At 40.5% G+C, this 16,335-nt stretch overlaps 2 protein-coding genes across 3 annotated transcripts in view; one reads left to right on the top strand and one right to left on the bottom strand.

Annotated features, from left to right (window-relative positions):
* MAN2B2 (mannosidase alpha class 2B member 2) overlaps positions 1-6,244 on the bottom strand; it is a 31,296-nt gene extending 25,052 nt beyond the window's left edge. The window contains exons 1-3 of one of the 2 annotated variants that reach the window (XM_080588971.1): positions 6,097-6,244; positions 4,964-5,027; positions 1,450-1,596 (exon numbers count right to left, since the gene is read on the bottom strand). In XM_080588971.1, the coding sequence (XP_080445097.1) occupies positions 1,450-1,596; positions 4,964-5,005 (189 nt within the window). In that variant the 5' untranslated portion in view covers positions 5,006-5,027; positions 6,097-6,244. Of the gene's footprint in view, positions 1-1,449; positions 1,597-4,229; positions 4,473-4,963; positions 5,028-6,096 lie in introns of those variants that run through there. The other variant, XM_080588970.1, reaches the window with a different exon arrangement.
* A 722-nt stretch (positions 6,245-6,966) lies between these two features.
* Positions 6,967-16,335, top strand: part of PPP2R2C (protein phosphatase 2 regulatory subunit Bgamma) — a 186,444-nt gene continuing 177,075 nt past the window's right edge. Inside the window, 2 exon segments of the mRNA XM_080588977.1 lie at positions 6,967-7,544; positions 7,836-7,919. Coding sequence (XP_080445103.1) covers positions 7,529-7,544; positions 7,836-7,919 — 100 coding nt within the window. The 5' untranslated portion in view covers positions 6,967-7,528.

Genomic DNA, 16,335 nt, shown 5'->3' with positions numbered 1-16,335 from the left:
AATCATTTTAATTTTTTGAGAAGCTATTATAAAAGCAATAGAGAACTGACTAAAATGCAGAAAAGGCACAAGAATCTAGAGAAGAAAATTAAGGGCTGAATCCTAACTACTAGTTTTGTGCTGCTGAGGTCAAACATGATAAATGTTTATTCTTTTGGATACCACAGAATAGGAACTACAGGGAATTATAGGCCTTTTCCTTATAGCTTGGCTTACTGCCACACAACATCCTTCAAATAAGAACAACTTCCATTAGAAAGAGTATTTTCCTGTCCTGCACAAGGCAGTTCCTATGCTATTTTCTTTAATTTCCCCACCCTGGATTTACAATGCAATTTTCTAATTAAGAATAGACAAGGGATCTGTCTTGCATGGGGCAGGTACGGGCAAAGAACTGCCACCACAGCAAAACCTATTTACAAAGGTCAGCTGCACACAGGTTGCAAGCTATTATTCAAATACAAAACATTACAGAAAACTCAGAATTTATTGAAGGACTAGGTTTAAACAAAAACCAGACAGGGGGTGACTTTTTCATATGACACTTTACATATCTACACTTTCATAGAACCACAGACTATCTTGAGTTGAAAGGCACCCAGAAGGATTGTTGAGTCCAACTCCTGGCTCTGCACAAGACCAGCCAAAAATCAAACCAGCTGTCTTTAAACCAAATAAAATCTAACATACTACACGTAATATGTTGTTGTTGCCTGGAGTTCAGCAAAAGTACCTATGGGGAACTGCACATGCGTACCCACTAGTGTTAGGATCCGAAGTTTAAACGTCACACATTGCAATGGGCTACCAGCCCAGTCTTTGATTTTAGCACGATTCTTTCCTCTGTCATGAAACAAGAAATAACAAACAAAATTTCGCAATGTCTTTACAAGGAAAAAAAAATAATTCTTGAGTTAAAACTCTTAAGACTGAAAGGGATCACAGTTCATAAATATGCAAACCCAAGAAACAGCTATTGCTGTTGAATCCTACATTTTTCTTTTTGCAGCACTAACCTTGTTTAGAAACAGCAGGTTTTTTTGAGCAACACTTAACTGGAAAGAAAGAAGTTCCTTCCTGTGAGCAGCGTTATCAGTTTGTAAGCTTCAGATGTTTGACAAATATTGGTGCAGCCTCTTTCAGAATCACCCAGATCTTATATTAGCATGCCCCCAAATAAAAAAAGTCACTGATGAAACAAGAATTGCAAAGTGTAAAGAGTCTTAGTGCAAAGGTTGCTACCTCCTACCACTCTGATCTACAGCTGGGGTTTTAACCTCTTGTAACTGCCTTTAGAGGTAAGGTCCTTTCATAAGAAGCGCTAGATTCCAGACAGATTGCACAAGATGTGGGTAAAAAGCAAATGCTGAAATACTTTGCCCCATCCTTGCCCTCTGAAAAAAGCATGGATTCCTTGTTAGCAGTACATTTGGCTCTAGTACAACTTACCTGCTGCTTGTGTTTATCTGTGGCTACCGCATCCCACCAGAGTCGAAAGAATTCCTGCTCCACAGCAATAAATTTGCGTTGCTTTCCTTTCGTTAGCTCTTCTACAACAGAGGTGTAGACATTTGCTGCGTAAGCATGCATACTCTCCTGCAAAATAACGTAGAAAAGAAACTGCATTTTGGAAAGAGGTGCTTGGCCTATATTAAGGGGCTGTTTTGAACACTCACAGGGCTTGAGATGAAAGAGATGAAAATGTCAAGTTTGTTGCAAACTTCTTTTGTACTGTCAGAAAGGCCGAGTTCTCCCTGGTTATAAACACCCTGTGTGCCTTTGGTTCCAAAAACTATTCTCTGACTGAGGACCTGACCAGATCATGCTGTAGCTTCCCCCAAGACCAGCAGACATCAATAAAAGCTTTCTTTTTGACCTACTGGGAACAGCTCACCCTGTCCCTCACTGCTTACCTTCCATCATCAGTACCAGGCACGGTAAGTCTTTCCACCAATGTAGCTGGAAAGAAATCCACACGCCTACTTTACCCTTCCATTTCTGCTCTTCTGCTGGTGTCCTGAATTATCAGAATTGTTTTTGCTGTGTGAGTATGACTGTGCTGTGGGTGTGTGTTGCTGGTATAACACAGTTATACGTAAACTGTAAATTATTCTACTATGACCCTAGAAATTTTAGTCAGGAAAAATAACTCCATCCTGCTTGATGATTTAGAACAGAGGCAAAGGACTCAGAACAAATCTGACTGTTGACGTAGAATCATCCAGTGCGAGAATCAGAGCATCTACTCCATGTGTCTCCTGTTCCTAAAGCAACGTTGATTCCAGAAGGCCTATGGATTTTATTGGAATGCAAATATGGGAGCTATATTCATCAAATAATCAAATAAGGGGGCTGGACACGGTGATCTCTTGAGGTCCCTTTCAACCCCTACAATTCTGTGATTCTGTGATCTATCATGCAGTTATATCGTATCATATGGTATCAAAGAAACAACACCATATTAGTTTAAAGTTGTGCAAATGATGATATTTTGGATACACTTCTCCTTGCCAGAAAAACTTCTGCTTGGCCATATGCAGTGATTCACCCCTTACTTAACATCAAAGTGATATACAACACCTAAAAGCAACAGCAGAGATACTAGAATTTCCTGGAGTGCCTGTATTTTCTTGCAACAGTTTCCATGTGTATCTATAATAGCATAGTTACTTTAACATCAACAATATCGTTTTTCTACTTAAAGGTAATGATACATGCCTAGAAAATAAGCACCACAACACAAACATGCACCTGAAAGTGATTAACAGATCCCTCATCCAACTACAACTACTGGGCATGATATATAAAATATGAATCCATAATTTTAATTTGGGTAATTTTCCCATAAGAAAGAAAAGCACACTCTGAAATAGGAACAGGATGATGTGATCCAAATCAGAAACTAACTTTTCCTATCCCCTTGCTTTCCACACCTGAAATCCAGCTATCTTTGCTAACTGTCACTAGAAAAGCAAAAATTTTTGAGTGTAGGAGGAATGGCTTAAAATACTTCAGAGCTTATCTAAATAATTGCTTGTTCAATGACTTTTCAATCATTTCTGCAGGACTTTTTATAATCAAGATTATGATTAGACACTCATTGTTACACAATGTGAAATTTTAACTAAGGGAATAGCCTTCAAATTTTACTATTACTCAATAGTGACACGCTCAAATGTCTGCTAAGCTTTCATTTGTCTCACAAATGGCTGCAAACAGTATAACCTAAAATCCAAGTATATTTACAAGGATTACAACATCGTGCTCAATTTTAATTCTGAATAGGTCAGTGGAGTACGCTATATTTTAAGAGTTGATGAAGGACTCCTCAAATGTGATACACTAGTAAAATATTCCACGTGGTAACCTATTGAAAATATTTTCTTGATGTATTTTGGAGATTAAAACAAGCCAATCTGCATCATGACACAAACTTAAGCTATACCAGAACACCTGCAAAGTTTATAAAGCCCAGTGGTCTGGGTTGGAATTGAAAATTAATCTTCTCACAACCTAGGCTACCTGCAAGCAACAGTAAAAATTTTCTTGGTAAGACATTATTTTTTTTATTATAGTTATTTTTAAGCATGCGATGTCATATCACTCTAGCAAGTAAAGTATCCACAGCATCTTCTGCATCATCTAAAGAAATTCATTGTAATGAAATAAAAAAGGATGCAGGATTTAGACTAACAAATACGAAAGGGTATTAATGGGGTATTAACCTGATTTATTTTTGCTCTGCAACTCACTCACTGAGCAAAAATTTTACTGCCACACTTCCGTGGCCCTAGGCACCGACTCTGCCTTGGCCAGTAGGGTGTCTCTGGGGACTGAGAATTTCCTTCAGTTTTTGGCTCAGTAACAGGGCACCCTGAAAGCCCAAGAAAGCCTGCCAAGCAGCTAAAGCACCCTTTGAGAGCTAGAAGGTTCTCCTTTTTAAAAACAACACCAAAACACACGGCGAGCATCCCACTGAACGCCGGCAGCAGGAAACCCCAAGCGACGCGCCGAGCCCCTGTGCCAACCCTGCCTTCCCCCGCCAAGGTGATCCCACAAAACCGGGCGACCAGCCGCACTGCGGGACCGACAGGGGGGTTGTCCCCTCAGCGATTTACGCCTTTTTTTTTTTTTTTAACCCGGCACCGAGCCGAGGAGCAGTAGGAAGGCTCAGCCCCGCCGCCCCCCCTCTCCCCGGCCTGCCTCCCTCCCTCCTCAGCGGGCCCCACCTGCACCGTGTAAACCCAGCCGACGTCCATGTGGCTGTGGGCGACCACGAAGGCCCGCAGCTGCCCGCGGCCAGCAGCCGGCAGGACGAGGCTGAAGAGCAGCAGCAGGAGCCCCATGGCGGCTCCACAGCCGGCCGGGGCCGGGGCCGAAGCCGGGGCTTTCCCCGCCGCGTCCCGCCCCCGGCCGCCCCCCGCTCCGGCGCCGCCTCCCGGCCGGGCCGCCACCATCTTGAGGGAACGGCAGCGGCGGGCCTGCTCGCCCGAAGGCGCTGCTTTTTTTTTTCCCTTTAAAGCACTTTTTGGTTAAATCGGAGGATACGGGGAGGGGAATTGGCCCCAGGGGGTGGCTGGCAGCCCCGAGGTGCTGCTGGTACGTGGGGTTCCTGCAGCAGGGTGCAGGACCCCGTGAAAACCGCGGCCCCCGGGAGGTAGCTGTTAGCGCTGCCCCTGGAGCTGATTTATTTTTATTTTTTTATTTTTTTATTTTTATTTTAACTTTTTCTTTCTATAAAACCGTATTGCTCAGACAGGTGTTCTGCATCCTCGCTGACTAGAAATCCTGGTGATTTCTCTTTGTGGAAATTCTATTTTGAATGGAATTCTTTGTTTCTGGGCCTGGTACTGCAATACGGATTATTGTCTTTGCGTTTTGAAGTTGTAGCAAGATTAAATTTTATTTTATAGGGTTGACCTTCTGATCCCATTTAAATTGGATTTCTCACTTGCTTTCTTACCGTTAGTGAGTGTTGTCTGCTGTGCTGAAAACAAACAGCCATGCTCCTAGGTCTGCTGATAGCCCTTGTGAAAAGGGAAAAAGTCCATAATTTAAAAAATGTTATATAGGTAAGGTAGCCCAGTCTCCCTAGAAATTTGGTCTGCAGTTGTACCTGTTTCTGTCCAATGCTATGATATTAAAAACCCAAATAGTTCTTTCGCTGATTCATTCTTTAAAATACACATTAGTATAATTTGGCTACCCTGCTTAAATTGTAGTTTGAGTAAAGTACCTGCTTCTAACAATGTTACAATCTTGAAATGATAAAAAGTATCATACCAAACTCTCATTTCCAACAATTCAAAAGTAAAGGAAGTCAGATGAAAGTGGTATCTGCTCTCACCTTCAAGTTTGTCTGTTGATTTAGAATTAGTAGTCTAACTAGATTTAGTTCAAGCAGTCACATCACTATTTGTGATGAAACCATCAGAAATAGTTTTACAGTATCCCTCTACAGACTTGTACTGATAAAGGTAAATTCATGCTGAACTTCCTAGCCCTTGGGTGCAAATTAACCCATCTCAATATTTCAGTTACCTGTAGAAACAGATCACACTCTAAGTAAGATCTGTATCTATCCTTCCATTTTAGGAAAAAAAAAAAAGAAATATATAATGTACTGCCTTACATGCCAAACTTTTTTTTTTTAACATATGAAGTATGTAAATTTTTGAAGTCCAGAATGAAAAAGAGTATGTAACTCTGTAATACTGAGCTGAAGAGCATAAAATCACTACATTTTGTAAAATATGGCTGATATGAATGGATTCTCCTACAGCGGTGCCCTTGTTTGGTTATTAATATGTGAGACTATAATTTTCTCCAAAAAGAGGTGGCTTGTACTGGAATGTTAAGGTTAATTTTATTTAAGATAATACTTTGCAGAGAGCAATCAAGGTCTGTAGGTACTTTAATGAGAGAGTTAGTATCTGTAAGCAGCTGGATGAAGCTTTAATACAGCTCTATGATACTGTTTTTCCCCAGATCATCAGCTTAAACCTTTTCAGTTCCAAGAAAGCTAGCACACATCCAGCAAACATATGGCTTAGAGATAAATATATATACAGTCTAAATGAAGTGATGTTCTTTTACCTCAGAAGGCATTATGGTCTTGTAATTTAGGTGAATTTCCCAGGAAAGCTTAAGCGTTGGCATTTTGCTCTGCTGCTAAAGTAGCTGAGAATGTTTGCAGACTGTTACTCCCGTTCTAAACCTATTTCCATCAGAACATGTAATTGTCCTCCTTACTCTTTCACACAGGCCACAGTATTACACTGTCTTGTACAGAGTAGAGAAGAACATACCTGTTTGAATAGAATACTTATATTAGTAAAAATCAAATCAAACTACCTTCAGCTTATGAAAGTGCATACAAGTCTAAAGGTATCAGGAGGGTCTTCACATGCTACAAAAAGGAATGAATGTTGGCATATCACTTAGAATTTGTACCAAAGATAATGGAGGATCCAGTGTAATTGGGTCACGACAGCTGCCTACATTGATATTTTGTTCTCTTGTGCTCCTAATCTCTTACCATGGCTTGATTATAGTTTTCCTGTACTATTTCTTAAGCTTTTCTCATTTGCCAATACAAAGTGTGTTTGCTTTCTTTGACATGAGCTATGGTATATGTGGGCCTCTGACACTGTCGCCTCAAAAAGACAGATGTAGGCACAACGCTGCCAGCTGTAAGCTAGAAAGTCACAATCTTTGTGTTAAATAAAATGCCAAGAAAGCCGCCTGGTGTACAGAACAATTAACATACCTTTAGATTTCCCTCCTGTGGTGTTTTTGGGGTGGATGTCTGTAAGAATAAAGACGTTTATAAAGTATGCTTGCTATAACTGACTGTTTCAGCACTTTAAATTTTTCTGCTCCCCTAATAATTTTCCAGTGGAGTCAAGTGTCACTCCACAGAGCACTTTGGTTTACTTGATAAAAGGTTTGCTTTCTTAGTTACCTTTCATGCGTGCTGTGAAGACAGCTTGCGGATCCACAGTCTGGAAGATCAGAAACGCTCTCTAGCCTCGCAATGATTTTAGTGTACGTAAAACCTGAGAAGTTAGCTGGCATGTGCAGCCTTCATCCCTAACAGGCTACACAGCCCAAGGCAGGTAAGAAGTGAAGTGAAGTGTGGCAGGGCGGGATGCCCTGAAGGGGAACTCGGGGACCGAAGTTGAAACGGGAGCACGGAGGAGGGGTGAAGGAAGGCGGGCGGGCGGCAGCCTGGCAGCCGGCCGTGCTGAGGGGGGCTCCCCGCAGGCCTGCCGGGCCCGCCGGCACCTGTTGGGGCCGCGGCGGGTCCTGGCGAGGCTGCGCCGCCTTCCCCCGGAGCTCCGGGCGGAGCCTTCCCTCCTGCCCGTCCTCCCTCCCCCGGCTCCCTCAGCGCCCCGAGGCAGCGCCGGCTGCCTGCGCCGCCCGCTCCGCTGGGAGGAGGAGGAGGCGCCCCGAGCTAGCTACCGGCGCTGGGAGCAAAGCAAAATAACAGTTCAGAGCACTGGGCACCTTCCGCAGGGCGGCACACATGTCCCAAAAGCAGGGTATTTCGTTAACGCTCTCCCTCCTCCCGGCTCGCTGTAGCCCCCCCTCATCCCTCTGTTCCGTTCGCTGCCCTCTCCACCTCTCCTTGCCCTCCTCCCCACTGCTGCGGCTCGTCCTCTCTCCTCCACCCCACTGCCTCTTGACCCATCCTCAGCCCTCTCTCCTCCACCCCACTGCCTGTTGTCCCTTCCTCAGCCCTCTCCCCATGGCCCCATCCCCTCTTCCCTCTCCCCGTGGGCGCTGGGTACCCCAGACTGACCATGCCTTTGATCCTCCTCCTTCTCTTCCAGTTGGCGGCCCCCCAGGCGACAACAGCACGGTTGACTGGTGCCTCTACCAGCTCAATGGAGCGGCCGAGTTTGAGGTCTCCGAAGGTGAGTGTGGGGTGCTGTGGCTCGACCCCATGGCCACCACCATGTCCCGCCACCCATGGGTGGCTGGCAGGCTCGAGGCTGGCCGTGGCACAACATGGCAGCCCGCGGGGATGGCTCTGGGTGGCGGAGGTGCTGCCAGAGCAGGAGGGGATCGCAGTGGGGCCGCTGGAGGTTTGCGTGCCCCAGCCTCGTGTAAGCGTCCATGCTGGTTGTCTTCTTCTGGGAGATGTTGGGGTTTGTCGCTCATGGCCTAGGTGGCAACAGTCTTCTTGGCCTTGACGTTGGTGGCTATTGGTGCGAGTGAGGCTGTGTAGTACACGTGGAAAGTTTTCTTGCCTTTTTTTTGTTTTCTTGACTTCGAAGAGGTAACCTGGAAAGTTTTCTTTTTGAATATTCTGTGGAAACAGAAGGAGCAGCCTTTGGGTGCCAGGGCAAAAAACCCTCCCCTCTGGCTCTGAACCATGTATGGTTTTGAATATGCACAGTGTGCTTCAAACTTAAGTGTCAACCTGTATTTTCTAGTATGTCCTATATGCAGTGTTGCAAATGTCAGAGAGCATATTTCAGCGTCTCCACAGGTTTTGTTTCCAGTGAGTTAAGTGGAGCTAGGACCTTGTCTCAAAGTTTTTTTGTCTGTTGTTACCATGCGCTTCTGAGGGGAGTGCCTCACTGTTTGAAAGGGCGTAAATGCATTACAAGTTCAAGCTAGACTTAAAAACTTCCCAGCAGGGAGGAAAGTGAAATGCTGTAATAGTTTGGGGTCAGGTTAGGAAAAGCTTTCCAGTGATGAAACACTGGAATAGGTGGGGTGGGTAGACAGCGAAATCTCACTCACTTGAGTTATTTAAAGTCTGTTTCACAAACATTGGTTGAGGTGATAAAGTTGCAGATCTTGCTGTTGGGCTGGTAGATAGACTAATGGTTTGAGGTCATCTTCAGCCGTGCTATCTGTGATTCTGTGGGATGCAAAGTTTTGGGTTATCTTGTGTTTTGGTATTTAGAGAAGTGATTTAAGCCCCAGTGTACTACTAATAAACTACAGTTCTAACAAGGCTTTAGGCTATTTTTTTTTCCCAAAAAGATTCAATGATGGTTTATATTTGAAGATATACTTAATGCTGTCTATAATTACACACACGTATACTAGAATATTTCTCAAAATATGTTGTGATTTGGTGCCTAGATTATTTTTTTTGTCTGAAACTGCATACCAAACCAGATGTGATGACGATAGGTGGGGGTGGAAATTACATCCGTGTGAGGGAGTGTAATGAGTGAGTGACAGCATTTCTCAGGCATCATAGAATGTTGAAAACAAGCTTTAGGTTGGCATTTAATTTTATTTAAAGATTTGAGTGAGTGGGATATGCTTCTTAACCTTACTCGTCTGGGTAAATACCAGTGTTCCAGCACTGCTTTGAGAGTATAATATTTTCTTCTAAACAGGCGTTGTATTCCTTTGATTTATTAGGCTGTTTTTTGCTACATGACAGAATCAACCACAATTTTTTAAATTGGTTTGCTAACCCGGACTTCAGTTTTCTTTAACACTGGCAGTTTATGGATGCCCAAGTTTACTCCATGACTTAAATGGAAATCTTAAATGCTTTCTCTTCCTTACTCAGCCAAGGAATATGTGAATTTCAGAGAACAAGGGACAGGCTGAAACACCATAATTTGGTCACGCAAACCATAGAATCAAAATCCTCTGCAGGTAGTAAACACCATTTATGTTAATAGGCTTATATATGGCATGCATTTTTTACTTCTTTTCCATTTTCCAGAATACGTTATCTACTAAGTGCCACTGATATCTAGGGACACATACAGCAATATAATTGGCACACTTTTTAGAAATGAAAAACAACACATTTAACATATAAAAGGAAGTACTATGATAGGTGACTTGACCTCTTGCATGACAGTTTTGGATAAAGTCCAAACCTTTTATTATCTTGAAATTTGCCTCTAAAATAGCTTAAATTACACAGAGGCAAAAAGAACCTTTAGCTTATAATTGATTGTTCTTAGGACTTTCAGTGCAGATTGCTCTATATTCTATATTAAATATATATAAATCTATATTAAATATAATTCAGTGTTTATCAAGATATATATCTGAATATATAACCACTTATATACTAATATTCCAAGTTAAGTGAGTCCTCTGGGCATGTCTTGCTGCTTTTGTTACTGAATGCGTGCAATAGCATTACAGGACTCTGTCAGTTAGACTCCAGAATTGTGCTCAGCAACACTTCTGTCTTGGACTAGGAAAGAAAATGATTCTTTTTCCAAAAATAGACGTTAGATGAAAAACATTCATTTACATAACAGAAATGCAAAATTGCATATTTCAAATGCAAGGAAAATAGAGCATAGTAAGTAAAACATAACAATCAAAGCCAAGATATTCATGTTTGATTTAGTCTTGCTGCTTTGAAACAAAACCCTATTTCAAATATTGCTACTTCTATAATTAACATCTAAATGCAAAATATATTTTATTCATGCTAAAGATCTCAAAGCACTTTGCTCACATTAAGTGCAGCCTCACAAAAGCTACATGAGAAACAGTATGAGGGTATCCACCTACAGGCTAGCAAAATGAAATATTGAATTAAGGATGTGATTTATTTGGTAGGAGCTAAACCTATACTATCGAGCAGTTGGTACTTTGAACTTCTGAAAAGCCAGATCTCGTGCTGTTTGCCCATACTGTCAAGTGGACTGATGGCAGGAGTGCTTATTCCGGACCCTTCGCTTTGAATTACAATTCATACTAACTTCTTGAGAACTTTGTGTAAGTTAAAGAGTGTTTTAGATATTCTGAGAGGTGAACTCCAAACTGTCAGTTTTTATACAAGTCGTAGATGGCATTATATTTACTAATGACTATATGGCTAATGAAAAGATTGAGTCAAAATTCACATTTTTAGTTTTCAGTCTTAAAGATAACTCGTCAGAGACTGGTAAGTTGAAATTGATTTGCAGTTTGAATTGTCTTTTAACCTGTTTTGTAAGTTTGTGCTCTCAAGTGACTCAAAGCCACAACATTAGTGCCTCGTGAATCATGTGATATGAACTTTCCTGTTACTTGCCTTAGACCATTCTACTGTTCTATTTTTCCTGAGTAATTTGGAGAGATGCATTGAGTAGATAACATGGATAAAACACTATTTTTATTGTAAAGATACATTTGAATAATGTACTCTTTGAAGGAGCTCAAAGCCTTGGGAAGTGATGAATTTGAATTTAATCATTGTTGGGTTTACATGCAATATTTTATTGCTTTCTGTAGTTTTCAATCATAGCCAATAAGTCTGGGTTTGGTTCAATATTGTCTTTTCCAGTATTCCATGAATTCCATGGAAGACAATGTAATTGCTCAGGCTTGCAATTGAAGTAATGTCCTTGCAAGTCATGTCTTCATTAGTCAGGTGCAATTAAATAGGAAGTCTCCATCTGTAGATGCTTTGGCCTTTCAGTCCTCTTTTGGCTGAACCAAACAACCAATTTTCCTTTGTTTCTTATAAATAGGCATGGTAGCAGCTCTTAACAGTTAGTCAACATTTCTTTTGAGGTATGGTCACCGAGAGAGGATGTATTTCTGTGAGGCCTTAGTTGGATGGACATGTTTTGCAGTTCTGGGAACCCAGCTGTCCAAATTGGCGTTGTACATATCTGAACCATGCCTCTTCTGTGCCCCACAGTTCTGGGAGGGACCAGTGAGACCATCCTCTCACCCCAGATTATGTTTAGGATCCTGTTAGCTTGCACACTTTCTGAAAAGTGCTACCATCATACTTTGCTCTTGTTATGATGTTATAAGTGGCTGTGTAAGACCAGACCCAGCAGATGATTTTTTACAAGAAAATGTGGGTATTTGATCTGTTGCTGCAGAATCAGATGCTTAGCTTCAATATGCAAAGTTCCTCATTACGGACAAAGCACTTGAGGTACATTGAGGCTCTGTTTATTCATATGATAGCTTTGCTGATAATGATACTTATCTACAGCAGTAGTCCATTTTGTGGTATTTTCATTCATTGTTTTCGGAGTCTTTGTTTATATGTGACATGGGTTTTGTAATAGTCTTTCATTCAAACGTTCTGTAGATTACTACACAAAATACTTATTGAATGACAATAAAACACTCAAATATACTTGTGTATACACTTGTTATAAAAAGGAAAAGTTGAATGGCTTATTTACACTTCTCACTTGCTGTTACCTAATTTTGTATTTTGAATAAGAATTGGTTTAATTTTTATGGAATAAATTAATGAAATACAGGAAGAAGATTGAATTGAACTGATTTATAAAATCTCTGTTTTCACAGTGTTTCTATTGGAACTTGATATGGGTGCTAGAGCATGTTTTCTATTAAGAGTTAACAACTCTTAGTAACAAACTTTCCTTCCAGTCTGCCCCATTTTAATATCTCCACTTACATACTCGGTCACATTTTCTATTTTCTGTTGATTTCCTCAGCTTTTGTTTCACTTTCTCTTTGTCCCTTTAACTCTTCTCTCTGCCAAGAGGGTTGTGGGGGGTCTCAGCCCATTGACTGTTGCAGAGTCTGGCAGAGGGGTCTCCCCTCTGTGTCACTGGAAGTCTGCCATTTGCAGCAGGTGCCCGCACAGCAAATCTTAGCTCTTTTCCCTCTGTCCCTCACTATTTCCAGGTCTCCAAGGCCTACCATTTTATATGATCCTTTCAACTCCATCCAAATAACTCCTGGCAATTTCGGTTTTATCTGTGGTTGAACGATCAGAATTTCCTTGGGTGTTTCAGTTGGCTGCATCCTCTAAGATGCACTTGGTATACATATCATGAAAGATGAAATCACGCTGTTGTGTGCCTGATTATGCAGGTATTAGCAAGTCAAACATGAAGCTTTCAAATTATCCAGCCCAGAATTTAACAGGGACATCCTTTATGCTCTCTCTTTCTCATGAAATACACAATAATTTAATTTATACCATGATTTTGTTATAAATAATAACATTGATGAAGGAAACTGATTTCAGTGGTGCCACATCTTTGCCATTTACACTAGTTTTTGTATTTGGTCAAACATTCAGCTTCAATAGTGATGAACAATTTGAAGGGTATAGGATTGCCTGTAGCTACATTTGGGATGCTGAAAAATAACCAGCTCTTCACCAAGCTTCCTCTAACAGTGGAAGTCAAGCTTCCTCTAACAGTTCAAGTCAGAAACCACTGGGCAATTTGTGTTGATCTGTATGAAGATGTCAAAGCTGAAAGAAATTAAAAAAAAACATATAAATTGTTCCATTTCAAGAATTGTAACCCAGAAGTTGCAAATGAAGTTCTACAAATATGAATCCAGAAGTCATATTGCAGGCCATATAGGTAGGAAAGTGAACTGTTCTTAACATTGTTATTTATATGTTCTTTTTGTAAAATGCAGTGAAATGCATTTTATCTAGTAACATGCTGAGAGCTTAAAATGAGAAATGAATTTCTTTTCTTCTGTGTGTTTGTGCCGTCTGATTAAAAAATGTCTGCAAGGATACCAAGCTATTCAGGGGGTTCAACCAGCTTTCTGTTGTACTGTGTGTTGAGGTTGGACCTTTCTGTCCCAGCATGTTTAAGCTTTTCTGTCCTCAGCTATGAAATCCTTATTCAAAATAAGGGGCAGCAGCTCACATTTTCCTAATCCTCTGTGTGATCACTTGATGATACAGGACCGAAGCCAAAAAACGGCGAAAGGTATTGTTTCCAGGCTGAATTCTGCATCTTGACATTTACGTTGGATTGCCATTGTTTGGTAAACCAGAAGAGGGAGCTACTTCATAAAGTTCCAGCCGTTTTGAACATAAAGTCTTAAACCCTCATGGATTATTATTATTATTTTTGAAAGATTGATTCCAGAGATTTAATGTGACGCCTTATTTTGTCACTCAGTTCATCGCTTGCTTATTTCTAAGGATTTTCTTATAGGCTTAGTCTTATGATTTCTTTCAGTTTTCAAGTATCAGTTCAGTGTTTGTCTTTAAATACTGCATTAGCATAAAGCCGTAAAACCTTTAGTTGATATAATGACTGCAGGTCTCATCTACTTAACGTGCTGAGTCCTTTCTAAACATCGATTATCTGCCTAGTGTGCCGTGGATGTTTACAACGTTTACAGGTGTTTTCTGTAGCACGCAAGGGAGAACTTCGTGGTGGCTGACCTTCGTCTTTCTGCACTTGAGATGTAGGCAGCTCATGGGACATTGTACTTGGGTTTGGGCTTTCTGTTTGAGAGGTGTTTCTTTGGTTTGTCCCAGTAAGCAGATGCAGACAGGATTTGAAAATGGCGATGTGTAAATAAAATAGCAAAACTAATGCATGCTGTCCCTCAGTCTTGGTAGTTGGTGGTGGAGCTCTAGATTGCTACGTGCGATAATGATGACATAACTTGTCAAAGTTCTTGTAGCTCCAGGTTCATTGATGGGCATTTTCTGTTAAGAGCTGATGCAGTGGTGGCACTTCATTTCTTCATTTCATTCTTAGAGTTCTGGGAAACAGGTGAGTCTCCTTCCACCTGATTTCTGTGTTCCCTCTGTTTTGTCCTTAAGAGCTATGGGAGATGCTCTCAGCATTATGAAACTCGTCTTTGTTCTTCATTGAGAAGAGTAAATGCAGCACAGTGCTTCTTGTGGACAATCACCTTGATAAATTTCATGGGGGTTTTGAGGTGCCAATGGAGCCTTCTTTTTCTGGAGAGAAATAGAAGCTGGTAAATGTCCTTGCAGTGCCACCAGAGGGTGAGAATGAAGCGTTTCTCTTGTTAGCGACATTGACTACTCCTGGATGTGGTAGTGTCCTGCTGTTGGCTGCCTTCAGGTTTCCTTTTAATAAAAAGAAATCTTGAAACATGGCTGCTTTCATGGAGGGTACCACTTGATTCCATCCATACCTCTGTGTGGTATCGTCATGTGCCCTTCTGGTTACGCATGCAACCTGTCCTGCTAGAGTATTTAGACGTTACATTAAGACGTTGTGTACAGTATTCCAAAAACTTAAATGTACCAAAATGAAGAACTCTGTGACTTATTTTTAGTTATATTGTAAAATACTTCTGAGAATTTTGCGTTGTTTTTTATTGCCGCATAAATGCACACATGCACACTTTCTTATCTTCATGTGAGATTTATATAAAAATCAAAGAAAGTTAAATTAGATCAATGTATATGTGTTTGACTTCTTTTTCCTCCAGGAAGTTTTAGAATAAATACTATTCATTTGACACACATAATATTTTACACGTTATGTATGTTTGTAATGGTTCAAATAAAAAAGATTTAGCAATATGGAAAAAATTGACCTGTTTTTATGTTCTTAAAACTGATGACCTATTTGTATGTTTTTAAGTCTTTCATAAAATACAGTTTCTTTCCAGAACACACATACTCCCAGGTGTTTCGGCTACATTTATTTACAAGCCCGTTTTATAGAGGCTCATGTCACATGTGAATAGAATTGACAGTTGCGATGATTGCAGGAATATGTAAAATGTTAACCTCATAAATCTTTCTCCATCTATTGCATTAAGCAATTTTCAGAAAACATTCAGAAGTATGATGCAAGAGGCAGTTCCATTATTTCAGTTGGAACCATTTTGGTATTGCAGTTAAAGACAATGCGTTCGGTTCAGAGACAATTAAGTCTTGATGCTAAGAGGGGCCAGTGCCTTGCCTTCTGTACTTACAGAGAGGGCATGTGTCATTCGAAAGTGACTTGTAAAACTACTTAGCACAGTTGTATTATTAGTGACGTGCCTTTCCATTTCACCCAACTACCTTAATTACTGTGTTTAATAGTCGTCTTGGAACCCTGAAACTAAAATTATCCACAATTTCGTTGGCAGACACAAAGTATAGTAATCTTCTTTCTCTTTGTAGCCAGACTAATTTCTTGTGTTATGACTAGACTTAAATAGCTGCATCTTTAAAGCTGCAAGTCTAACACTAGAAGTATTATTCTTGCAACACTTAATAGTTTCTTGTTAGGTCTGTCATATTGAGTAATCTTCTAGATCCTTGAAAGTTTTAACATTAAGGCTCTGTTTTTATTGATCAGATCACTCTTATTTTTGAAGATTCTCTGACAATGTCTTGCGTTAACATTATAAACTGCTTGGAAATTGAATATTTACTCTGGAAATACCCTATGCTTCAGATTTTATTTGAAAGAAGCCCTCACTTGGAGTCCTTCATAATGCTATGCAAAGGAGATATAGGCAATTTAAGATAATTGTGAACTCACATTTTAAGCTAAATTCTTATTTTTCATGCTCTTACAATATGAAAAAATGTGACTTTTTAAAATTTTATTTATTTTTAACTTGAAATTTTCCATCTGAACAGATACTTTCTTAAGTTTCCTAAGGTGTTACTTTCAA

Source organism: Anser brachyrhynchus (assembly GCF_964034855.1).
Source record: "Anser brachyrhynchus genome assembly, chromosome: 4".
In the NCBI taxonomy this organism is placed as follows: domain Eukaryota; kingdom Metazoa; phylum Chordata; class Aves; order Anseriformes; family Anatidae; genus Anser; species Anser brachyrhynchus.
The sequence above is the reverse complement of the archived record's forward strand: the minus strand, read 5'-3'. Positions and strand labels throughout refer to the sequence as shown.